This window comes from Silene latifolia, chromosome 11, assembly GCF_048544455.1.
Source record: "Silene latifolia isolate original U9 population chromosome 11, ASM4854445v1, whole genome shotgun sequence".
Classification (NCBI taxonomy): Eukaryota; Viridiplantae; Streptophyta; class Magnoliopsida; order Caryophyllales; family Caryophyllaceae; genus Silene; species Silene latifolia.
In genome coordinates this window covers 20046753-20072366 of record NC_133536.1, presented here as the reverse complement: position 1 = coordinate 20072366, position 25614 = coordinate 20046753, and the positions used below count along the sequence as shown (strand labels likewise).

General features: G+C 36.0%; 3 protein-coding genes and 1 long non-coding RNA gene across 6 annotated transcripts; 1 reads left to right on the top strand and 3 right to left on the bottom strand.

Annotated features, from left to right (window-relative positions):
- Window positions 1–4042: 4042 nt before the first annotated feature.
- Window positions 4043–11323, bottom strand: LOC141611316 (uncharacterized). Of its 2 annotated transcripts, none has more exons than XM_074429833.1 (7): window positions 10846–11323; window positions 5608–5803; window positions 5366–5489; window positions 5139–5268; window positions 4885–5045; window positions 4664–4780; window positions 4043–4561 (listed from the first exon to the last, which is right to left on the bottom strand). In XM_074429833.1, exons 2-7 carry the CDS (start codon window positions 5796–5798, stop codon window positions 4148–4150), a joined length of 1137 nt encoding a protein of 378 aa, XP_074285934.1. In that variant the 5' UTR covers window positions 5799–5803; window positions 10846–11323; the 3' UTR covers window positions 4043–4147. The 2 variants fall into 2 exon arrangements, with proteins under 2 accessions (XP_074285934.1, XP_074285935.1); XM_074429834.1 differs by lacking the exon at window positions 10846–11323 and adding an exon at window positions 5947–6577.
- Window positions 11324–11331: 8 nt separating this feature from the next.
- On the bottom strand, window positions 11332–21958 carry LOC141611314 (ubiquitin domain-containing protein DSK2a-like). Of its 2 annotated transcripts, XM_074429830.1 has the most exons (9): window positions 21486–21958; window positions 19300–20070; window positions 13805–13888; window positions 13632–13688; window positions 13285–13539; window positions 13028–13201; window positions 12508–12955; window positions 11918–12423; window positions 11332–11766 (listed from the first exon to the last, which is right to left on the bottom strand). In XM_074429830.1, the coding sequence occupies exons 1-8, from the start codon at window positions 21745–21747 to the stop codon at window positions 12372–12374; spliced, it is 2103 nt and encodes a 700-aa protein (XP_074285931.1). In that variant the 5' UTR covers window positions 21748–21958; the 3' UTR covers window positions 11332–11766; window positions 11918–12371. The 2 variants fall into 2 exon arrangements, with proteins under 2 accessions (XP_074285931.1, XP_074285932.1); XM_074429831.1 differs by lacking the exons at window positions 11332–11766; window positions 11918–12423 and having other exon boundaries at window positions 12725–12955; window positions 13047–13201; window positions 21486–21955.
- Window positions 14597–15426, bottom strand: LOC141611317 (uncharacterized). The gene is made up of 2 exons (XR_012528582.1): window positions 15256–15426; window positions 14597–14971 (listed from the first exon to the last, which is right to left on the bottom strand). It is a non-coding gene; the product is annotated as an uncharacterized LOC141611317 (long non-coding RNA).
- Window positions 21959–23386: 1428 nt separating the features above from the next.
- Window positions 23387–24306, top strand: LOC141613062 (uncharacterized). The gene is made up of 2 exons (XM_074431797.1): window positions 23387–23624; window positions 23729–24306. The coding sequence occupies exons 1-2, from the start codon at window positions 23387–23389 to the stop codon at window positions 24304–24306; spliced, it is 816 nt and encodes a 271-aa protein (XP_074287898.1).
- Window positions 24307–25614: the final 1308 nt, after the last annotated feature.

Genomic DNA, 25614 nt, shown 5'->3' with positions numbered 1-25614 from the left:
GCTCAGCAGCGCGGTGACAACCCTGAAAGGAGAAAAGAAAAACAAAAAAAAACAGGGTTATTCAACCTCAATTCATCAATAACATGAATCATCAAACTAAATTTATGAAAATCAAGTCCTAAAGAAGGTTCCACTTTTTTTTTTTTTTTTTTTTTTTTTTTTTGCAGGAAAGGTTCCACTTAGCTAATAGCTAATTTATCTTAATCCAAAAGACGGTTCCACTTAGCTAATTCCATTAATGCAAAAGACGGTTTCACTTAGCTTAATATTAATAATAATAAGACGGTTTCACTTAACTTAGTAATAATAATAATAATAATATTAATTAAGACGGTTCCACTTAGCTTAATACTAATGATAATGAGACGGTTTCACTTAACTACCCAACACCAAACACCACCCACGACCCACCCAAGGCCACCCCACGACCCACCCCACCCACGGCCCACCACGGCCCACTCACGGCCGACAACCGCCACCCAAGGCCGACCAACCCCCACCCATAACCCTAAACCTAAACACAAACCCCTTTAATCATTCCCTTTTAATTCAAACACAAATTAAACTAAATCTAACTACAAATTAATCTAATATACTAACTACAAAAAAATCTAACAAACTAACCACAAATTAATCAAACTAACTAAAAATTAATCTAACAAATTAAACTAATTAAACTGAAATTAAACAAAAAAAACTAACCTAATTACAAGAGTGGAAGTGGCGGTGGAAGGGTGGTTGTGTGGTGTTGTTCGTTGCTAGTGTCGTCGCCGCTATCGTCGCTCTTCTTTTTTTTTTTTTTTGTTTCGTAAAGAGTAAAGTAGGAGAGAGGAGCGGCTGATTCTATTAAAAATTTTGGCGACTGAAATTCATATTGGCGACTACCCCTAAATCCGTCGCCAAATGTAAAAAATCAGTCGCCACATTTGATTCCCTTTTTAAAAAAGTCAGTCGCCAGATTCGCTAATCCGAAAATCAGTCGCCAATTTGGCGACTACCACTATCAGTCGCCAAATTTCGATCGCCTGTTTTAGTTTTTCTTGTAGTGTAATTCAATGTTAGATACACCATCATTTGGGCCACCAGCTAAACCATCACCGACTTCGAGAATCCACTCTGAAAATTATCTGATTTCATCAACGTCTGACTCTGCACTTCCGACTTGGAGTCTCATATTTTTCGTGAGTTTTAAAACCTTAAATTTAATAATTAAATAAGAGGGTCAGAATTGAATTACGAAGTAAATGTAACTATGGTAGCATTATAGTAGAAGCTGATGGTAAAATAAAATAGACATTATGTTCTAACCTTGCAATATCTCCATAAAGGAGAAGAACTGATAGCAGTACCAACAATATCTTGCCTGCTTCCCTTAGGTATAACAGGCGAGATTTGTCGAAAATCACCGCCAAAGACCACAACTTTTCCTCCAAATGGTTTTTCAGGGTCTCCTTCCGGTGAAGTTCTCATGATATCTCTCAAGCTTCTATCAAGAGCTTCAAAAAAATAACGATTAACCATAGGTGCCTCGTCCCATATGGTAAGCTTTTCCCTTTTTAATAGCTCTGCCAAATCGGTTTCTGGTCGTATTCCATGACACGTGGAGTTTTCATCGACATTAATAGATATGCTTAGTCGGGCGTGGGCTGTCCGCCCTCCTAGAAGAAGGATAGCTGCAATGTCACTTGAAGCGACAGCTATAACGATTTCACCTTTCGACCTTATTCCAGCGCATAAGGTTTTCCAGAGGAAAGTCTTACCGGTTCCCCCATACCCATAAACAAAGTATACACCACCTTGACATTTTCAACGGAGTACATGATTTTTCTATAAATTGACTTCTGTTCATCTGTCATTGAAGAAGTAAGCACTTCATGTTCCTTCTTCAAAACATCTTTATCGTAAGATAACTCATCTGCCAAGAGCCTATTCGAGCACGAAGCAAGAATGTCAACGTCCGGATATGACATGTTGACAAACTTACGCAGGGAACTACCATTTCTTTGCAACCAAGATTCAATCTCGGATAGTGCGTAAGTCTGCAACTACTCGTCTGTGAGTTGCAGATCTGTAATCACGAAAAATACAAAAATTTCGGTTAATGGAAGAGAACGTTACTATATGGAACTACTGAATAACGTAAATTATGGATCCAAGTACCTGGGTTACGTAGTTCCGTTCGTCTTCTGTGTAAGATATCATCTGATAATAACTTCCACGTCTTCTCCCACACTAATTCCGGCTTCACTAAGCTATTTGTGAGCAAAAGGGTTGCGAAAAAATTCCTAAGATAAAATCCCGTCCCCCAATAACTCGCTTCCTCAATGGCATCAATGTACTCTTTATCATCACCAAGTAAGCCTAAAGCGTAGCAGGCCTCTTTGAAAGTTGTGTGAGGGACTCCATTTACAGTTCGAATATCTTTATATGATTTGCCTTTTACAAAGTTCAGTAGAGTTATCAAATAGTACCTCTCACAACCATTTGGAGACATATGATACATTCTGCCAAGACTAAATCTTTTTTCCCTCAGTTTTCATACCTTTTCCTTTTGTTTCCATACAAATTTTTGTGGAAACTCACAATATGTTAGATCTATACCATCAGATTTCAAATTGTTATATTCCATCCAAGCTGTGAATTTTGTCCTACCTCCTGAAGACCTTTCTACCACTTCGTCAAATGGATCGTCATCATGGAAAATAACGTTTTGCTCATTAGGTAGATGATAATCCAACCTTAAAACGGGGGGGGGCTATAGTGAATAGGAAAGGCAAAAATTCTCCAAATTGCTTCACATGGTGAAATGTAACGGCAGTCGTATGTATTTGATCATTTTGATTTGGGTCTTGACTACCTATTAAAAAAAAGGCATCATAAGACATTTAAGTGTAAATTTTTATGCCAAAAATTATGAAATAGAAAATAAATGAATAAAATTGAGTACCATTATTGCTGCGAGTTGCACTAACAGTGACACGGTCATATCCTTTATTAATGTACTTGAATAAGTATTTGATGAATCTTGCTTGGTTGCACCATTCAACGTTAATGTGAGCACGATATTTCAACAATAAATCTACATTGTATGGAACAACATATCCGTTATGAATGGTTTTACCATTTTTCTCAATTGTTGTTCCATTCTCCCTTCTCTTGTAAACTGGATAATCATCACCGTCAACAGTAGTTCTTTCATTAAACCTCTTTAGAAACTTTTTAGAGCAAATTCCATCAATCATGCATGACGCATCTGGGTTAAGTTCTCCACATGGACCATGAATCATACAATCTTTGACTGTTGCATAAAGGGTTGGGTTTTCTAAGGGGTCTGGAATTTCAACACTTATAATACGGTCAACATCGACGACGTCTGGGAACTTGTCATGAGGGAGGCCACGTTTTTGTAATTCAATAGTGTAAACAACTGGAAAAAAAAATCCGAAAAAAAATTAGTTAATTAAATGGAGTTAATTATTAAAATTATTCCAGCTAAAGATTATAAAACACTACAACAAATAAGGTAATTGGCGACCATAAAAGACGACTGAGAACAGTCGCCATTAAGAATAAAGTGACTAAGGCCCGTCGCCCGCACTTCGTAGCTAGGTTTAGTCGCTTTTGGCGACAGAACTTCGTCGCCAATTTTGGCGACTGAATTTTTTTAAAGCGGGCGACAGAAACTCGTCGCCAAATTTGGCGACTGTGTTGGGTCGCCAATTTAGCGACTGTCATCAGTCGCCTTTTTTCAAGCCACGTCACCTCCAAATCTTCAGGATTGGCGACGGTTTTTGGTCGCCATTTTGGCGACTGTTTTTGGTCGCCATTTTGGCGACTGATTTCCGTCGCCAATTGCAATGTTTCCCGTCGCCAATGACCCTAAAATTAATTCATGATCAGAAACTTAGCGACGGTTTCCCGTCGCCAATTGCCCAGTATCCGTCGCCAAATTTACATTTTTTTTAGCCTAAAAATCGTTTTTGACCTAGCCAAATACGTAAAAACCTGCAAATAAACCAACACTTCCAGCAGAGAACACATGGGAAGCCAACACAACAAAACTTGATAAAGAAAATCATGCTCCATACACACAACTACGAGTTTTGGTCATCTAACATTATCCGGGAATAACATGTTCTCTAAAAAACTACATAACAGGGAAACTTGCTCCCGCTCCACTACCACCTCCATAATTAGGATCTCTAGGATCCTTTGGTTGCGGGCGCCACCCAGTGTTGCAATTGACGAAGAAGGAGTTCATCCGGTCCATTTCCTCCTTCATCCTCCGAATTTCTTCATCTCTCTCGGCATCCCGCCTCTCCCTCTCGACATCCTGCCTCTCCCTGGCGGCTAATTGAGCTTGGAGCACACTTACGACACTTGGGGTATAAGGTTGTTGTTGGGAGGAAATTGACCCTCTTCTTCTTGTAGGAGGGTAGAAAATCTCCTTTGCTGACCCGGCTCCATACACATCTCCTCTTTGGAACCCCTCAACAAGATCAAACCATAGCTCATTGTCATCAATTTCCGGGTTGTTCTTCCTACGGACAAGGAATTGTTCCTAAAAAATTGATAAAACATTAATGGTTAGAGGTTACTTATCTAAAAATTGATAAAACATATACTTTAAAAAGCTAAGAAATTTTTATTTTTTGACACTTACATATAACTGTTGATCTTTTTCCTTCGCGAAGATCAACTTGCCCTTGCTTGTCTTCTTTGCGTGAGTGTCAACAAAGAGATCAACAATCGTGGGTACCTTGCCCTTATTCTTCTTGGTCTTCCGGAAAAAAAAAACAAAGAAATTGTTACTCAAACATGATAATTAATGAGACTAATTAAATTAGAAGACTATTAAATTAAAAGCTAAGACAAATAACTTACATCTAACACCACACGATCATGAAAAGATTGAGACCCTTCATAATGAGTAGGCTCAACTTCCGCGTCCTGATCTCCTCCTTTCCTGTTGATCTTGTTCCGGGCCGATACTTCCTTGAACTCAGGACTGTTCCGGTACTTGGTATATTCCTCATATGACGAACCTATAATCAATAAAATAACAATTATTAATTAATATAGTTTCAAAATATGTAATGAATTTTAACTAATTACGGGTATTAAAAGAAACTAAATACCTTTCATGAAAGATGACGCCTTCTTCCTCTTAGACACCTTATACATGTTGTCCCTTAGCCTCTTCTTGCCAATGTCATTATACATTTGCCAAACTAGGCGCTCAAGGTCGGTTGGCCAATAGAACACACGCTACAAAAAGTAAACACATAGATGAGAAACAAATTAATAATAAGGTAATCAAAATAAATAAATTATATTTAATAATATATATTTTATAAATAGATACCCGGAAGTTGTTGAACCACATCTCCTTATCTTCATCACTAGCGTTACTCCAACAAGTAACGCCGTGTGTCATGTTCTCTTGGGTGCTATTAGTCACACCACGAACAACTGTTTGACTTCTAAACCTGAAATCAAACATGTTAAAAACATAATTATATAGGAAAAAAATGTATAACATATGTCTAAAAAAAGTCATTTATTACTAAATAAAAAAATTACAAACTAGAATGAATAAAAAATTACCAAAGACCATTCGGATCAAGGATCATCCTGCCGTCAGTATGTCGGGGTATAGCAACCTCCTCCTCCTCCTCCTCCTCCTCCTCCTCCTCACTCACCTCCGTAGTAGAACGGTCAACGTCCTCCTCCTGCTCTCGGGAGCTACTACCTCCCTCACTATAGCCTCCGCGCTGCCTACCTCCTCCACGAGCCATGTGTACTACAATTGAATAAAAAGTGTTAGCAAATATTACAGGATAATTATTATAAGATACAAAAAAATAAAACCTAATAAACAGGTATAAAAGAAAAAATAAAACGCTAATAATTGTTTCCAAATTTTGATATGTATACTTTCAATACCTTCTCTTACTCATCATCATCATCATCATCATCATCATCCTCTTCTTCTTCTTCTTCTTCTTCTTCTTCTTCTTCTTCCCCCTCTTCTATCCCATCCCTCTCCTTATCATTCTCTTCTTCTTCCTCTTCTAACTCCTCCTCCGCTTCTATCTCATTTGCATAAATAATTTCATCATGATCAACTGGGGACAAAACTCTTTCTGATACAACCTCTTCTTGGAAAAAAGATGTATCAACTTCTGATCGTGCCTTTGTTTTAAAAACGGCCCACCATTGCTTTTGTTGTCTATCATTACTTGTGCTCGGAAGAGATGCAAAATAAACTTGATAAACTTGTTGTGCAAGTATAAATGGGTCATATTGAGAGTAGGTTCGAGTATGATTCACTTCCACGAGTTTGTAACGATCATGGACTCTCGTTCCAGCTACGGAATTATCCCTCCATTGAATCTTGAATAAGACGGTTTTATAACTCCGATCCCGGCCATTGTAGCACAACTCAAAGATATCCTCTAATATGCCATAATATTCATTGCCATCAAGAGAAGAAATAGTAACGCCGTAGTTGCATTTAGCCTTACTTTTGCCATAGTCAAATGTTTGAAACTTAAACCCATTAACTGAATATCGATTCCACGTCACAGCCTTTCGAGAAGGACCCAAAGCCAAGCTTCTTATCACATCATCTTGAATATTTAGCTTACATACATGCTTCCGAAACCAGTGCCGGAAATTGATCCTCATGCTTATGCCAAACATCCTCTCTGTTCACATTTGGGTGTTCTTTAATGAAATCTGTCACAAATTGAGCTTCATATGGCTCCAAAACCTCACAATTAGATAGCACATAAAGGTGGGCACGGTTATACTCCTTGTCATCCAGAAATCTTGTTCCCCCAGCTGATGAACACCCTATTTCATCCTGCATTTGAAAACACTTGGGTATACTTGTATCTAGTTCATCTGCTTCATCAATATTCAAGTATTTTGCTTTGGTCTCAATATGTTTTTCAAAATAAAGAGAGCAAAAATTGGCAATCTCTTCCGTTAGGTAGGCATTGCATATAGAACCTTCCACAAGAGCTTTATTACCAATTTTTTTCTTCACATGATTAAGAAACCTTTCGAAAGGATACATCCACCTATATTGGACGGGTCCACCAACTTTAGCTTCATATGGCAAATGGATAGGTAGATGCTCCATCGAATTGAAAAAGAAGGCGGAAATATCATCTCAAGTTTACACAAAATTTCTGGTATTTGCTCTTCTAAACGACTCATGTCCTCAACTGATATCGTGGAGGAACATAAATCTCTAAAAAATTGACTTATTTCTCAGAATCGCATTCCAAATCGTAGTCGGGAGTAAATTTTTAAAAGCCACGGGTAATAAGCGCTCCATGAAAACATGACAATCATGACTTTTCAACCTTTTCAACTTCAGTTCCTTCAAATCAACACAACGGCTCAAATCGGATGCATATCCATCGGGAAACTTCAAGTTTCCTATCCAATCGCACAATACCTTTCTTTGAGCTTTGTCAAGAGTAAATATGGCTTTTGGTTTAGCCCCATCCTTACGAATATGAAGTTTAGGACGATCACAAAATTTCTTCAATTCTATTCTTGAATTAATATCATCACGTGTCTTTCCTTTTACATCCATAATCGTATGAATAAGTAACTCAAAGAAGTTCTTCTCTATGTGCATCACATCCAAATTGTGTCTGATCAACATTGTTTTCCAAAGAGGGAAGCTCCCAAAAATACTTCTTTTAAACCAACCATTTTTTTTCTCTTTCAACTCTTTAAACTCTTCTTGATCCCATCGACGAGTTGATGGCAAATCACGTCTGACCTCCCATATCTCATCCCCTTGAGTCGAACCGGAGCATTGTCACGCACCTCCTTACCTTTTAAGAAATATTTCTTGTTCTCTCTATGAATATGTACATCCGGTAAGAAACATCTATGACAATCAAACCAACTAATTTTTTTGGAATTAGGAAGATAAAATGCTTTACTCCTATCCATGCAATAAGGACATGCCTTTCGCCCAGCGGTTGCCCATCCTGATAGCATACCATATGCGGGAAAATCATTTATAGTCCATAACAATGAAGCTCTTAGTTGGAAATTTTGCTTCTTAGACACATCAAATGTTTCTACACCAACTTCCCACAAATACTTCAGTTCCTCCACCAACGGTTGTAAATAAACATCCAGATGGTTTTTTGGGTTATCAGGACCGGGAATAAGTAAAGAGAGGAAAATAAATTGTCTTTTCAGACAAAGCCAAGGAGGTAAGTTGTACGGCGTGGTCATTACGGGCCAACATGAGTAGTTTCTACCAAACTGACCAAAAGGGTCAAACCCATCCGTACACAAGCCAAGTCTCACATTGCGAGGTTCCTCGGCAAAATCGGGATATAACCTATCAAAACGCTTCCACTCCTCCCCGTCACTCGGATGACACATCTTTCCTGGTGTACGAGGATTTTCTTTGTGCCATCTCATTTGGTTGGCAAGATTTTTCGTGGCATACATTCTTTGAAGTCTAGGAGCTAATGGAAAATAAATTAATGTGTTTTCTGATATTGGTTTCTTTCTCTTTCCACTCCTTTTATTACCCTTCTTCCCCTTTAAAACAATATTTCCTTCACTTGTCTCATATCTATCCCTTTGACATTTCTTACATTTGTCAAGCAAAGCATCATCTTTCCAAAAAAGCATACATCCTTTAGGACATGCATCAATCTTTTCATGTGGAAGTTGAAGACCTTTGACCACTTTCTTGGTATTATAGAAATTTCGGGTCATAACATTATTATCGGGTATAACATCCTCAACCAACGTAGCAATACTATCAACGGCTTTAAATGGCATATTATACTCACATTTTAAAGAAACTATCCTGGATGCAACTTGTAACAATGTCATTCTACTCCCCTCATATAAGGTTTTTCCGGAAGCACTTAGCATGTCAAAAAAGGCTTTTACTCTTGGGTTTGGTTGTTCTTCATCAATCATTGGTACACGGTCGTCATTAATGAAATTGTTCCGGGTGTAATTCCAGAGCAGTTATACGTTACCACCCGTGCTTGTAGAATGACGTCTTTAGTTGAATCCTCCTTGCGGTCTCCTGAAACGATGAACAAACTGAGGGCTCGGCTTTGGACCGAGCGAACTCACTCCGACGCTCAAGTCAGTAACTTAGAGAGGTAAGTGGTTGTTACTTGGCAAAGTACGTATTGTAGAGAGATAAGGAAGATATTACCAGATGAATAGTGATTCTTAGGTTAAATTGTGGATCCTTTCCTCAATGATAGTTGAGGAGTATTTATAGACTTTCACCTTTTGTCACGTAGTGGCCAAGTGGCCAAGTGGCTAGCAGGTGGAAAGACTGATCTACCCCTCGGCCGAGGGACCTATGGCAGGCCGGCGGGCTCTGTTGACCCACCGCCGAGGGGTCTTGGATATGAGTTCATGGATGTGTGCCCCGGCTGGTTGGTTGCCCCGGCCGGGACCCATCTGACAGGCCGACAGGCCTCGTCGGTTAGGCTGTCTAAGCCGTTGACTTGCTGTGAATATCTTTGACCTTGCTCAATGTGTTGACTTGGTCAGCGGGTGCAGAATGTGCCCCATCAGAAATCATTAGACTGAAAGGCATCAAGTACCATTTCTCTATATGGGTTCTCATTTTGTTGGATTTGAAGCTTTTCGGGATAATATTTTTCTCCATGGGAGATTCAATTGTAGTAGTTTGGAAAAAAACCATTTGTCACAAGATGCTCTTCTACTTCAATGTCAAATAAATATTTTAAGTTTTTACATTTAGTACAAGGACACCTAAGTTTATGTTGTTCCAAATCATATGAATCTTGACATCTAGCAAATTCAATAAATCCACGAACTCCCTTTACAAATCTAGCGATAGGACGTTTCTTCTTATCTACTCTTTCTTCGTACATCCAGCTACGTTCAGATCTCTTCATTTTAATCTATAAGCAATATATAGCAAACTAACCATTTTAAATAATAATATTTAATTTCAACAAAAAAAGCAATGGTTATCTCATCCTCCATTTTATGCTAATTTCAAGATTTTAATTGGGTCCTTATCACTCCAACCTAAACCCATCAATGTATGTTTCAAGTCACTAGCAAACACACATTTGTGAATTATTAATGAGAAAAAAATTAAACAATTCCCCTTAGTTCTCCAAATACACAATGTGGAAAAGATACATATTCCACATATGTATTCAGAGAACATTGGAGAAAATTGCAACCAAATTCTTTTCTCATTAATAAAATCACAACTATGTGTTTACTACTTAAGTGACTTGAAACGTACAAATACTATCCCAAAATGGGGACTATTCAAGAATTGCTCCTAATGAGTAATTCTTAAACGGGTACTAGGTCATTATATATTAAATAAGTTGTCAAAATTATAAGGCAAATTTATACAATCCCCTAATCAAATGACATTACTAATTTAACAAATTTATACATCATGCTCATTCTAACTTAATTTCGTTAATTATAAGGCAAATTTATACAATCCTAACATTATACTACCTTCATAAAACTATACTACCTTCAACAATACTACTTCAATATTACTAAAACTAAGTTACTACCTTCAATAATACTAATATTATCAAGATAACCTTCAATTACATCCCCTAATCAAATCACATTACTAATTTAACAAAAACCCCAATTTCTAACCCTAACTCAAATTAATTAACAAAAATGCTAATTAAATTACAACTACATACATTAATAAGCATCACTAATGTATAAATTACAACTAGATACTAAATAAGCATCACAACTTAAACAAAATATGAAGGATTGGAGTAATTAAATCAATTTGAGTCGAAAACAAACCTTTATTAAAAAGAAAAACAAAGGGTCGGTAGTGATGTGGTGATGTGGTGTGCGGATGGCGGCGGCGAGTGGTGGCGTCCGGTGGTCGTTGTAGTTGGTGGTGGCGTCGGGTCGTCGGGTTTCTTGGCGATTTTTTTTTTGGTTGATGATAGAATGAATGAGGGACGGGGTGAAGAAACTGGCAAAAAAAATTAACAGGCTATTAGCGACCGTTTTTGGTCGCCAAATTGGCGACGGGTATTGGTCGCCAAATTTGGCGACTGTTTTCGGTCGCCAAATTGGATAATATTCGGTCGCCCTTGGATTTCATACGGATTTTTGGATAAAAAGCTATAGTCGCCAAATTGGCGACGGGTATTGGTCGCCCGAGTTTTTTTTTCTGTCGCCAAATTGGCGACTGTAGCATGTCTGTCGCCTTTGTCTTGTTTTCTTGTAGTGAAAGATATGTTTAAAAAGTAAACTAAATAATTAAAATGATAAATTCACCTGCCCTTGTTCGTCCAAAAATATGTCGTTCTTTATGGTCCCGCATGAGCTCGTCGAGTTTCAACTTAAATACTTGAGTAAGTATATCAGGTCTATCCTCTGGCCGTAGTCCTCTCTTTTGAACAAACCTAGTAATTTCAGGCCATTTTTGGTTGCATGTGAAGGTAATAAACAAATCAGGATACCCACAACACCTTCAAATGGTCATTGTATCTTGATATGTTTCTCTCATGTAACCCTTACTCCCTTTAAAAGATGAGGGGACAATGAAACGAACACCAGCGGAGGACGGGTTCATTTGTTCTATAGCGGTTGCATTTTCTAGATTCTTGAAGTTCTCCGACCGCAACTTTGGTTGGTTGAAACGGATGTACTTTAAGCGGTCAGATTCTATCATCGTGCAACCGTCAGCAACAAATTATTGAAATAGTTTTCCTGACAAATAAATAAAGTTAGAACAATTTTTTTTAAAGAAACCATATATTTAAACACTAAATTAATTGAAGGTTAAAATAATAAAAAATTTAAATAAAAAAGGAAAAAATTAATAAGCACAAAAAAACTAATTAGGTCCAAAAGAATATACCTCCCATCAAAATAGTTGGATATTCCTTGGCTGATGATCTGTCTTGAATGCGAAAAGTAAACCACTCCCTCAAGGTTAACTTATCCCTAGTGTTCTCATTGCTACTTGAAGATGCTATAGAATGTTGACTATGAGGGATGTCAAGTCTATGACCATCCTCTCCACGCGGAAAGAGAATAAGGTACTGCAAGGCTAAATAAGAAGCATGTAGCTCTGATATACGTTGTAGTCTACTAGAGCGTTCCTCAACCACAATGTCCCTACTATCAACTGTGTTCTCCATATCTCCCACAATAAGGGCAGCCACCTCTGAGACAGTAGATAAATTATATGTCCTCCCATCTGTATTACGTGCACTAATGAGCCTTAACCTCACCTCACCATCAGCACCTTGGTGTAGCCGATCTCTAGCCATTCTAAATAATTTTGGCAAAACATTGTAACGATCAACCATTTATTTTAAATCCTTCATTAGACCATCGTCAAACTGAATACCATTAGTAGAGCTGCATATATAATTGTTAAAGATTAAAATATTAAACTGAAGAAAAATTGACTAAAACTTTGAAATAGAAAAAAAAAAGGCTAACCTTAGAGCATTCTTCTTGTGCTTGAACTCCTCTTCGGTGTCGTAAATATAAAGTTGACAAAATTTGGGCGGTGCGTCATTATTAGGTAATAAGCTTCCAATTAAATGTGTATTTTCCCCACCTATTCTAAATGTGTAAGGACCCCTACCTCGATTCACTGAATGATCTATTTTGCCACCCATAGATGTAAATGAAAACATATTATTGTAACTACGTATGTTCTCAATGAAATGTTTACTTTTGGGGTATTTTCGCATTAAGAGATCACATAACAACTTTGGAGGTTTTTTTATAAACGGAAGTTCTACTATTCCATTTTTACAACATATAGTAAAAGAGGGCACCACGGGCTTGGTATCCATACGATCCCTTTCACCATACCACATCTGAGCTCCACATTTAGTGCAAGTGTAAATAGGGTCCCCGATATCATCGTATCCTTCAAGATCTGTTAGTAAAGAGAAATGTCAGTAGAAAAGAATGAAAAATGATTGTGCTTGAAATATGAAAATAATATGACCTTGAAGGTCATCATCTACCATTTTTAAACGATTATTAGCTTCATAAGATTCATATGCTGATGAAAGATCCCTTGCTATATCTCGGATCATGTTTTGTTTTTCAAAATGCCGCTGTAGTGAAGTGTTATCGGTGATCTCATTTTCATTCCCCGAAAGTTGTTGTTCAATATTATCTGTACAAATGTATAAATTTTGTAAATGTTAATTTTTTTTTCCTTTATTTTTGAATAAAGTGCAAGGTTTTGATGAAATTTACCAAATGTGATGGTGCTAGATAGAGTTGTGCTTCTTGAGCTGGAAGAATTTTTAGCAATCCTTCTTTGACGTAAGATAAGCTTCCTCTTTTCCCTCGCTAACTTTGCTGCCCGTTGTTGTTGGGTTAAATAAATATTATGGCCCGTAAAAACTACCAAATTTGCATTGGATCTTTTGACGGACAATTTTTGTTTCCGTTGTTTCCTTGAGGTTTGTGCAAGTAGGTAATCGTTTACACCTTTTCCCAACTTATAATCTATGAGACAAAATTAAGGTACACATTTGGGTTATTAAAAAATCAAATAGTTATAAGTTGATTTTTTCTCAAAGAGGTAGTAAGTCGATTACCATTCCAAAAGTTGCTTATAGAGGCTGCCATTAGTTTATTTTTCGTCCGATCTGGTGCTTTTTTAAAACAACAAAAATTGTTGAGTACATTATTCAGATAACGAAAAAGAATAATTTTTCATTTTCACAGCTATACTTTATTTAAAAACAAATTCACAAAGTGATAGACATACCAGTTTGAGATTGATACAATTGTGATTTACCCTTATGTGGCTGAATTGATAACTGACTTTGAATATTTGGATGCGGTTGAAGTGCTTGAGTAAAATTAGTCAATTTAAGATAATGAGGAAAATATAAATAAATAAGTTAGTAACATAAAAATCAGAGTGATTGGTACGTACTTATTTTTATAGAAATCCTTAAATTGAGAAACATACCATTTTGGGTGTTATACAACGGTGCTTTACCTTTACTTTGTTGAATTGATGTTTGTCGTTGGATATGTGGAGGTGTTTGAAATACTTGCGTGAAATCAAACACTATAACATCATGTGTGGTGCAACAATATTTGGCAGAGGATTAGAGTTTGGAGCACCTACTTATAAAAGAATCTTGTAAAACCGCTACCGTGGCGCAACAATATTTCAGAAAAGTACTCTACAAGGCATCTCCTTTAATCTCACAATTTCAGTCTTTCTCAACCAATCACATTGCCATGTCAGCGGTGTCAAGTTATTGCCTTTTAAAACCAATTTTCTATAAAAAAATGAGTAATTGCAATGCACATAATAACCGTATGAAGTTATTGCCTTATTAACCCAATTTTCCATAAAAAAAGGAGTAATTACAATGCACATTTTCTATAAAAAACGAGTAATTGCAATGCACATAATAACCGTGTGAAATTATTGCCTTTTTAACCCAATTTTCCATAAAAAACGAGTAATTACAATGCACATATTAAACCGTGTGAAATTATTGCATTTTCAACCCAATTATCCATAAAAAACGACTGATTCAAATTCACATAAAACGTCTCCATTCTTCACCATTCAGATTTCAATTTTCCACAAAAAACACAATAACCGTTGCAGTACCCAATTAAAAAAAACCTATTTTAAAAGCGAGACAATTAATAGACATGAAATTACACATTAAAAAAAAACAGCCCATATAAATTACATATAAATCAACAAACAACATAAATTACACAAAAAACCCTTAATCTACCCTATTAAAAAACCGTAAAAAAAAAAACAGCCCATATAAATTACATATAAAACAACAAACAATATAAATTACACATAAAACTCTTACTTTACCCTATTAAAAAATCGGTCCATCTTTCCTCTTAATTCCCCTTCACTTCCTCTTCATTCGTTCTCCATCTTTCTAACCTGTAAAAAAATTTCTAAAAAGCTATTCTCAAAAATTTCTTCTTAATTTCTCAAATGGCCATGACAAATGTTCTTACTATTAGTCAACTCAAATACGGAGTTAGACTTACTCAAATGAATGTTAGGGTTGTTCACAAATGGTCCAGGCTAGAATTTAGCAACAAAAACAACAAAGATAATAAGAAGAAACTCGATGCCATTGAACTATTATTTGTTGATTCAGAGGTATGTCTATTTTCTTTTCAAAATATAGAGGTTGATTATGTATATAACCAAATTACTACCTTAGTTTTCAAAACTCTTCATCTACACAAGAAGGCCAAAAACCTTCATCTACACAAGAAATGCAAAAACCAACAGGAAGGGCAAAAATCGACAGGATAGGTACTGAAGAAGATCATTTGTAAAAACCTTCATCTACACAAGAAAAGCTACATAAATGCACAACAGTGAAAACGTACCTTTACAATTCTTAAAATATCAACATGATTAGTAATTTTTTTTTTTTGTTAACAATCTTTTTTGGCAATTTTTATTATTACAGAATGAGGTTATCCAAGCAACTATTCGGAAACAATTAATTTCCCATTTCGGATCACAACTGTCTGTTGGTGGGGTGTACAACATTCGCAACTCAACAGTAGATAACAACACCGGCCTAGACAAGGTAACCCCTCATCCATACCGTTTAAAGTTTGAGTATTCAACAAAAGTTCATTCCACAAATGATCCAGCAATTCCAATAAGATTATATCGATTTGCAAGTTTCAACGACATCTTGGAGGGTAAAATTCCCAATACACATTATATAGGTATGACTCTGCAAATTTAATATTTATCATCAAATTTTTTTTATTTTCGCGCTACTGTTTTTTTTTTAAAAAAAATATTTCCTTTTTTACCTTTGCAGATGTTATAGGAAAGCTATATGAAATTGGTCCGATAACAGAAACTCCAAACAAATATGCATGCCGTACTATTAAGCTTGAAGATTTTCAGTAACCCTCATCTCTATTTATCTTGAATTCGAAAATATTTCACCTTCATAAATTTTATATATCTTAAACTAAATTTTTTTAAAAAAAAATTTAGGTGAACAAAGCTTTCATGCACATTATGGGATCTTTTCACGGTTCAAATACCCGATATCATTTCCAAACTTCCCAATCCAAAACAGTCAAAGGTCATTGTCATCCATTGTGTTCAAACAAAAAAATATGAAGGGAGGGTAACTCATACAATATATGATCAAAATAATTTTAATCTTATATAAGACTCTAATATTCAACCTCTTATACTTAATTTTAGGTAATTGGCGCGTCCAAACAACTTTCAACGCGTACATGTGGAAAGACCGAACAAAAAAAGTTAACGTAAAGGAACCATAGAGTTCAGGTAACTGCCACAAATTCTTTGATTTCAAATTATTTTGATCATATAATAGTGGCTGGTAGTTAAAATTGTGAAAAAAATAATATATATAAAAGAGTGATACCTTTGCTCAAATTCTTTGAGTTCTGGTATGTCGGGATTGACTTGAAAAACAATAGCGTACAAGAACCATAGAGTTCAGGTAACTGCTACTGTTTTTCAAGTCAATCCCGACATACCAGAACTCAAAGAATTTGAGCAAAGGTATCACTCTTTTATATATATTATTTTTTTCACAATTTTAACTACCAGCCACTATTATATGATCAAAATAATTTGAAATCAAAGAATTTGTGGCAGTTACCTGAACTCTATGGTTCCTTTACGCTAACTTATTTTGTTCGGTCTTTCCACACGTACGCGTTGAAAGTTGTTTGGGCGCGCCAATTACCTAAAAAATTAAGTATAAGAGGTTGAATATTAGAGTCTTATATCAACATTAAAATTATTTTGATCATATAATGTATGAATTACAGTACCTTCATATTTTTTTGTTTGAACACATTGGATGACAATGACCTTTGACTATTCTGGATTGGAAAGTTTGGAAATGATATCGTGTATTTGAACCGTGTAAGGATTTCATAATGTGCATGAAAGCTTTGTTCCCCTAAAATTTTAACCAAAAAAATTTTAGTTTAAGATATATAAAATTTATAAAGGTGAAATATTTTCGAATTCAAGATAAATAGAGATGAGGGTTACTGAAAATCATCAAGCTTAATAGTACGTCATGCATATTTGTTTGGAGTTACTGTTATCGGACCAATTTCATATAGTTTTCCTATAACATCTGCAAAGGTCAAAAATTAAATATTACTCCCTCCCATTCAAAATAAACCTCCCTATTTCCTTTTCCGTCTATTCACAATAACCTCCCTATTTCCTTTTTTGGTAAATGTTTGTGTGGTCCAAATTTAATTGTATGGTGGGGTAGTGTATTTGTGTGGTTCAAATTTAATTATATGGTGGGGTAGTGTGTTTCCTTAATATTTGTGCCAAAATGAAATGGGAGGTTTATTATGAATGGGAGGGAGTATTTAAAAAAAAAAACAGTACCTCGAAAATAAAAAAATTTTTGATGATAAATATTAAATTTGCAGAGTCATACCTATATAATGTGTATTGGGAATTTTACCCTCCAAGATGTCGTTGAAACTTGCAAATCAATATAGACTTACTGGAATTGCTGGATCATTTGTGGAATGAACTTTTGTTGAATACTCAAACTTTAAACGGTATGGATGAGGGGTTGCCTTGTCTAGGCCGGTGTTGTTATCTACTGTTGAGTTGCGAATGGTGTACACCCCACCAACAGACAGTTGTGATCCGAAATGGAAAATTAATTGTTTCCGAATAGTTGCTTGGATAACCTCATTCTGTAAATAATAAAAATTGCCAAAAAAAAATTGTTAACAAAAAAAAAATACTAATCATGCTGATATTTTAAGAATTGTAAAGGTACGTTTTCACTGTTATGCATTTATGTAGCATTTCTTGTGTAGATAAAGGTTTTTACAAATGATCTTCTTCCGTACCTATTCTGTCGTTTTTTACCCTTCCTGCCGGTTTTTGCATTTCTTGTGTAGATGAAGGTTTTTGGCCTTCTTGTGTAGATGAAGAGTTTTGAAAACTAAGGTAGTAATTTGGTTATATACATAATCAACCTCTATATTTTGAAAAGAAAATAGACATACCTCTGAATCAACAAATAATAGTTCAATGGCATCGAGTTTCTTCTTATTATCTTTGTTGTTTTTGTTGCTAAATTCTAGCCTGGACCATTTGTGAACAACCCTAACATTCATTTGAGTAAGTCTAACTCCGTATTTGAGTTGACTAATAGTAAGAACATTTGTCATGGCCATTTGAGAAATTGAGAAGAAATTTTTGAGAATAGCTTTATAGAAATTTTTTTACTGGTTGAAAGATGGAGGAAAGATGGAGAACGAATGAAGAGGAAGTGAAGGGGAATTAAGAGGAAAATAAAGAGGTTTATGGCAACTGTGATTTCCGAGAAGTTTATGGAGAATATAAAAATTTATGGACCGATTTTTTAATAGGGTAGAGTAAGAGTTTTATATGTAATTTATATTGTTTGTTGTTTTATATGTAATTTATATGGGCTGTTTTTTTTTTTTTACGGTTTTTTAATAGGGGAGATTAAGGGTTTTATGTGTAATTTATGTTGTTTGTTGTTTTATATGTAATTTATATGGGTTGTTTTTTTTTTAATGTGTAATTTCATGTCTATTAATTGTCTCGCTTTTTAAAATAGGTTTTTTTATTAATTGGGTACTACAATGGGTATTGTGATGATTGTGTTTTTTATGGAAAATTGAAATCTGAATGGTGAAGAATGGAGACGTTTTATGTGAATTTGAATCAATCGTTTTTTATGGATAATTGGGTTAAAAATGCAATAATTTCACACGGTTTAATATGTGCATTGTAATTACTCGTTTTTTATGGAAAATTGGGTTAAAAAGGCAATAATTTCACACGGTTTTTATGTGCATTGCAATTACTCGTTTTTTATAGAAAATGTGCATTGTAATTACTCGTTTTTTATGGAAAATTGGGTTAATAAGGCAATAACTCCACACGGTTATTATGTGCATTGCAATTACTCGTTTTTTATAGAAAATTGGTTTCAAAAGGCAATAACTTGACACCGCTGACATGGCAATGTGATTGGTTGAGAAAGACTGAAATTGTGAGAGTAAGGAGAGGCCTTGTAGAGTACTTTTCTGAAATATTGTTCGCCACGTCAGCGGTTTTACAAGATACTTAACCCAGCCCTAAGTGCAACTAAAAATAGAAAGCAACCAAAACCGAAGAGCTAACACGACGAGAGTAAATGGGAAAAAGAAAAGGGAAAAAAGAAAGAAACTAACCAGGCGCATTGCTCCATGGGTTTGGCAGAGGATTAGAGTTTGGAGCACCAGAATCAGATCCAGGAGTAGATGGATTGTTCGACCCATCTCTCTGCTGTCCACCAGTAGCTGCCTGAGTCCCAAAAACAGCGGCAAGCGGATTTGAATTCAGATTGTTGCCTGAATCCGCGGCCATTGTGGTTGCATTCAGAAAAGGCTCTTGCACATTCTCATACATGCGCCTAAGCATATTAAATCCTTCGGGAGAAGATTCAATATTGCTCATTGCTCGATCAGTGTTGCGCATCATCTCGCGCATGAGCTCAGGATTCCTAGCTGTTTCAAGGGTTTGTCTGAGAATGCTAGGGTCATTCAATATGTGAGCAAGCTCGGGATTTCTATCAATGATCTCCTGCATTTGAGGGTTATTCATAATAAGGTTACGCATAATATCTGGATTGTTCATCAAACTCTGGAAGGCAGGCATGTTCATTATGTCTCTCATTATGTTTGGGTTTTGGTTAAGTTGTTGTTGCATCTGTCCAAAATCTGGAATTCCAGCTCCGAGTAAACCAGAAGCTCCTGTCCCACCAAGGCCACCCAATCCAAGCCCAGGAAAGTTAGACTCAAGACCAGGACCTCCCAAACCTCTCCCTTCAGTAGGGGTTGCACTACGTGCAGCTTCAGTGGAAGTATGGCCAGGTGTCCCAGAATTTGGAGCACCAGAAGATGTGGTGGAAGCAGACGGAGCAAAGCCACGAACCATATGAATTGTATGATCTGCCTGTAAACCTTCCAAGGAATAGGGAGAAGTTTATCAATGTGTGCCCACAATATATCGAGGAAATTTCACCAGAAAACAATTAAACTGAAAACTACAGGAATGTCGAAGACAATGAATGCAGTTCAATGTACTAAATTCAATGAGCAAAAAGAAAATTAAGTTCAAGTACTGAAATGAATTGGTTGATTACTGCCTTACTGGTACTACAAAAAAAAAAAAAAAAAAAAAACAGTCATAAGATTAGATGTCACGAGACCACTGCCTGGCATTTTGTTCTTAGTTACACAGAAGAGTCGATTGCCTTTGTTGTAAGCTGAAACCCTAAAAAAATAGAAACAAGAGATTTTGACTGCGCATAACCAAAGCAGGGGTATAAACAAATTTATTTCAACGTATTCACTTCACGGCACAAGTGAGAACGTGACATCTAATGAAACACAAATGTTCCATACCAGACAACACCGTATACAGCCTTTCTTCACGGAAAGAATTATAAGACGATAAAAAGACGATTGAGTCTGTGCTTCACGTCTAAGCAATGCATTTTGAAGAACGATGTTGACTACTACTCAGAATTCAGAACTATCATTCTTCTACATCATAATTGACATGTAGACTATCCTCAAAAGGCAATGATTTCGGCCCAAGACACGACACTGAAAGTCTGAAACGCACCAATACCAAGCACTCCTCCAATGTAGTCTCTTTATTAAAAAGTGGGCAGATTGCTACTACGGCTAAACAGCATAGTGTAGATGCAAGCTCTTATCACTATCGAGTAAAATGTCATTAAAGTTCGTCAACAATCAAGTGTCACAATCATTACATTTACAAGAACACACCATACTCCTACTCCATAATTCAAGAAACCATGACAAGTCACAAGAAATTCCTGCACACACCAATTAAGATGAACCGGAAAACATCATCTTCACTGTCATTCTGTCAATCAACTAACCTTCCAATGCTTAAAATCAAGAACTACTAAAATGAAGAGTTTGCCAACATATCAGCAGTTCAAAGGTCAAACATACCCTCTCCGTCCCGGTCAGTACTTTACGTTTTCCTTATTTTGCTGCCTAAGTCATTTTCTAGCATCTCGTTTTAATATTGTTTAATTGACCATCCTTCACATATTTAAATTGTTTTTTCACTTTTGTCATTTATTTATAAAGCATGTCCTCTCCAAAATCAGTGGCCATTGTGTCAAAAGCAAACGTAAAGAATTGATCGGGGCAGAGTGAGTATTATCAAACAAACTCTTTCAAATACTATCGCCGAATCGCACAGTTCGCAAACCAGCTATCAAAACTCGATTCGAAGCGAAAATAATCCAAACGACGAATAATCTGCGACATCATCATATCCAAACATCACAAAAAATACAAAAAAACAATTAAAAAAAAAAGGGGAGAAATAATACCATAACTAGTTAGGGTATGATCGTCTTTTAAAATGCGACCTTTGTAAATCAATCGCTGTTGTTCGGCAGGAACATCGGAATTCTGTGCGACAACAACCTTGAAATCTCGGACAGATGAATCAAGCCTTGTTTTTACGGTAAATTTGGAGCCATTAGAGCACCGTATGTTCACCGTCACCTCCTCATCTCCGCCGTCGCCGGTGGTGGATTCATCGGCGGCGGCGGTGGTCGTAGTGTCGGAAGAATCGTCGGAAGTTGCCATTGTTGGTGATTGCGAAGAAATTATTTGACGATTGATTGGAAAAATAAGAAAGAAATGAAAGAATTTGGAGGAAATGTAATGCGTAGTTTTTTACGGCAGTGATTGATTTTGATTGGTCGGTTGTGGAAACTAAAGAAAAAGGGAAAATAATGCGATTTGGAAAGTTGCAAGACAAAAGAACAAGGCCACGAGGGTCCAGACTCGATCGGTCGACCACTCCAGGTTCTATTTAGGGTCCGACACTTCGGTTTGTGTGTTTTTGTGTCACGGATGGCGACTCATTGACTCGAAAAGAATTCTTTGTTAGACCACCCCCAAGCAAGGTCAATTGGGAAAGGTCACCTTAATCCATATTTAAGCAAAAGATTAAGGTGACCCAAGGGTTGAAAATGTGAGAAGAGGTCAATTGGTGACCTTCACTTGCTCCAATTGACCCAACAATTGGCCTTACATGTGTCAATATATAATTGGTTACAAGATTTAAAATTCAATTAAAAAAAAAAGAAAACTAATAAAGTAACAGCAAAAGTACAATAGAGTACAAAGCTAGAATATATTCTGCCAAATCCTTTGGCGTGAACTTTCTTGTGCTTCAACCTTCAACCAACAACCAACTCCCTCTTCAATACTCCCTCTTCAATATCTCTGAACTCAACTACCTCTTCAACCTGCATGGAAGAAAAAATAAATGAACACATTTAACACCAACTTTCCATTTAATTGGACAATAAATTTTTTACTGTCCAAAAATTCACTATAAAATGCACAAAATCAGATTATTTACATAAAAATTACTCCTTATCTTCTGAGTAATTTTTTCAAAATCTTCAAAGTCATAAAAATTATTATCTTCTTTTACATAAGGAAAAAAAAAACACTTATAATCTTTTCTGATTTTCAATACAATATGGATTTAAATCATTTTGATTTTCTAAGTTATGAAAATGACGATTATATATCACCTCTAAATACTCAAAATATCGATCTAAATCAAAGTACTCCAATTCCTACTTTTACGGAATTAGTTTCGGGTGAACAAAATTATGAAAATTTTGATTGTTTTGGAAATCCGATTTTGTTGTCCCAACTCCGGACTCAAGATTTTGTTGAGGAAACTCCTAATTTTTGTGCAAAAAAATCCAAACAAAAATCATTACCATCAAAAAAAAATCAATCGAAATCACTTGGTGAAGGTCGAAATTGGACCGAAAAGGAGGATGAAGCTCTTATGTCCGCTTGGTGTTTACATACCACCAACTCAATAGTTGGCAAAAACCAAAGAGCTGTCACAATATGGAGTAAGGTACACGAGTTGTATGAACAAACTCGGACGGAAAATCAAAATCAAAGTCAAATTGGTATTAGGAGTCTTGACGGAATGAAAAACCGTTCTAAACGACTCAATTTCCTAGTCAACAAATAGGTTGGTTGCTACGGAAAAGTTTTAAATAGACCACCCGCAAGCGACACTAACATTGAAGACGACATTGAATTAGCTCAAAAATTATTTCGTATGGAGAACCAAAATAATGATTTTGTAGACTTTCATGTTTATAAAATCATGAGTAAATACCCAAAGTGGAGCGTACAAAATTTTCAACCAACCCATTTGTCGGGTTCAAAAAGGTCGAGGTCGGAAATGGATTCTAGCCCTCTTAGTGTCAATTACCCGTCGAATGTTAATGTCCCGACCCCGTCTAATGATAATGTAGCAACCCCGTCTAGCCTTAATGTAGACACAAACACAAACGCCCGTCCCGAAGGACGGGAGGCAGCGAAAAAAAAGCGGAATGGTAAAGCACCTGTGGTGGTGCTCGAGTCTATGTTCTGGGTAGCATTGACTGCATGCACTGGGAATGGAAAAATTGTCCCACAGCGTGGGCGGGACAATATGCCGGGAGAAGTTCAAAGCCAACAATAATTTTGGAAGTGGTCGCTTCGTACGATTTGTGGATATGGCATGCCTTCTTCGGTACACCAGGTTCGCTCAATGATATTAATGTTCTTCAACGTTCTCCACTCTTTAATGACGTTTTGGAAGAATCCGCCCCTAATGTTAATTTTGCGGTTAATGGCACGGAGTATAATATGGGATATTATCTTGCTGATGGTATATATCCTGGTTGGGCAATGTTTGTTAAAACAATTAGTGCGCCACAAATTCAAAAGCATAAGTTATTTGCAGCTCGACAAGAGAGTTGTCGAAAAGATGTCGAACGTGCTTTTGGCGTCCTACAAGCTCGATTTGCGTTCATCAAACGCCCCTGTCTTCTTTGGGATCCAGATAATATGGGGAAGGTTCTTCTGGCTTGTATTATTATGCATAATATGATTGTTGAAGATGAACGAGAAACCTATCTTAACTATGAAAACATAATCGCGGAGTTCAAAGAAGATAATCCGACTTCAACTAGTGATGATCCGTATGAATATCATCGTCTTAGAAGATCGCCTCAAGAACGATTCGTAGAAATTCATGGTGAGATTCGTGATCATGCCACTCATATCGCTCTGAAAAATGATCTCATTGAGCATATTTGGCAAAACTTTCGTAACTAAAATTAGTTTTGGATGCTTTATATTATTTCGTAGTATTTCATGTTTTTTAATATCATTTTTGCTTTTTTTTTTTTTTTTTAAAATTATGTATGCGGTTTTTTTAATTATGAATGCGGTTTTTTATTGTCAATGTAATCGTCTTTTGGAATATTAAATTTTAACATTGTTATTTAATATTTTTTTTCCCGAAGTGTACGTCATTAAATTTATGTTTAATATATTAGATTACTTTTATTTTTTTTAAATTACAATAAAAACTTGTGTATAATTAGTTAGTAAATAATAATTGAAAAAGTAAGAGAGAGGTTTTAGTGGGGTAGAGAATCTGGGAAATGATTGGAAATGATTGAAAATGTTAGAAAGTGGAAAATGATTGGATTAATTGACCCAGGTCGTGACCTTTTGCTTGGGAGGGTGAACACGGGTCAAGTTAATAAGGGGTGATTAAGAGTAAAAATTCTGATTGACCCGATTAAGTCGACCTCTTGCTTGGGGATGGTCTTAGACCACCCTTAAGCAAGGTTAATTAGGGGGGTCAATTGGTGAAAGGTCACCTTAATCCACATTTAAGCAAAAGATTAGGGTGATCCAAGGGTTGAAAATGTGAGAAGAGGTCAATTGGTGACCTTCACTTGCTCAAATTGACCCAAGAATTGACCTTACATGTGTCAAATTGTAATTAGTTACAATATTTAAAATCCAATAAAAAAAAACTAATATATTAACACTAAAAGTACAAAGAGTATGCGGTTTTTTTAATGTATGCGGCTTTTTTAATTATGTATGCGGTTTTTTAATTATGTAAAAATACGGTTTTTTTAATGTATGCGGCTTTTTTTAATTGCTCAAATTATGTATGCGGCTTTTTTAATTATGTATGCGGTTTTTTTATTGTCAATGAAATCGGCTTTTCGATTATTAAATTTTAACTTTGTTATTTAATAATTTTTTTCCGAAGTGTACGTCATTAAATTAATGTTAAATACATTGGAGTACTTTTATTTTTTTAAAATTACAATAAAAACTTGTGTATAATTAGTTAGTAAATAATAATTGAAAAATGTAAGAGAGAGGTTTTAGTGGGGTAGAGTGCAGAAAATGATTGGAAATGTTGAAAAGTGGAAAATGATTGGATTAATTGACCCAAGTCGTGACCTTTTGCTTGGGAGGGTGAACATGTGTCAAGTTAATAAGGAGTGATTAAGAGTAAAATTCTAATTGACCCGATTAAGTCGACCTTTTGGCTTGGGGATGGTCTTATACTAAGGCCCTGTTTCGTAAACAACGAATTAACATTAGCAGAAGCAG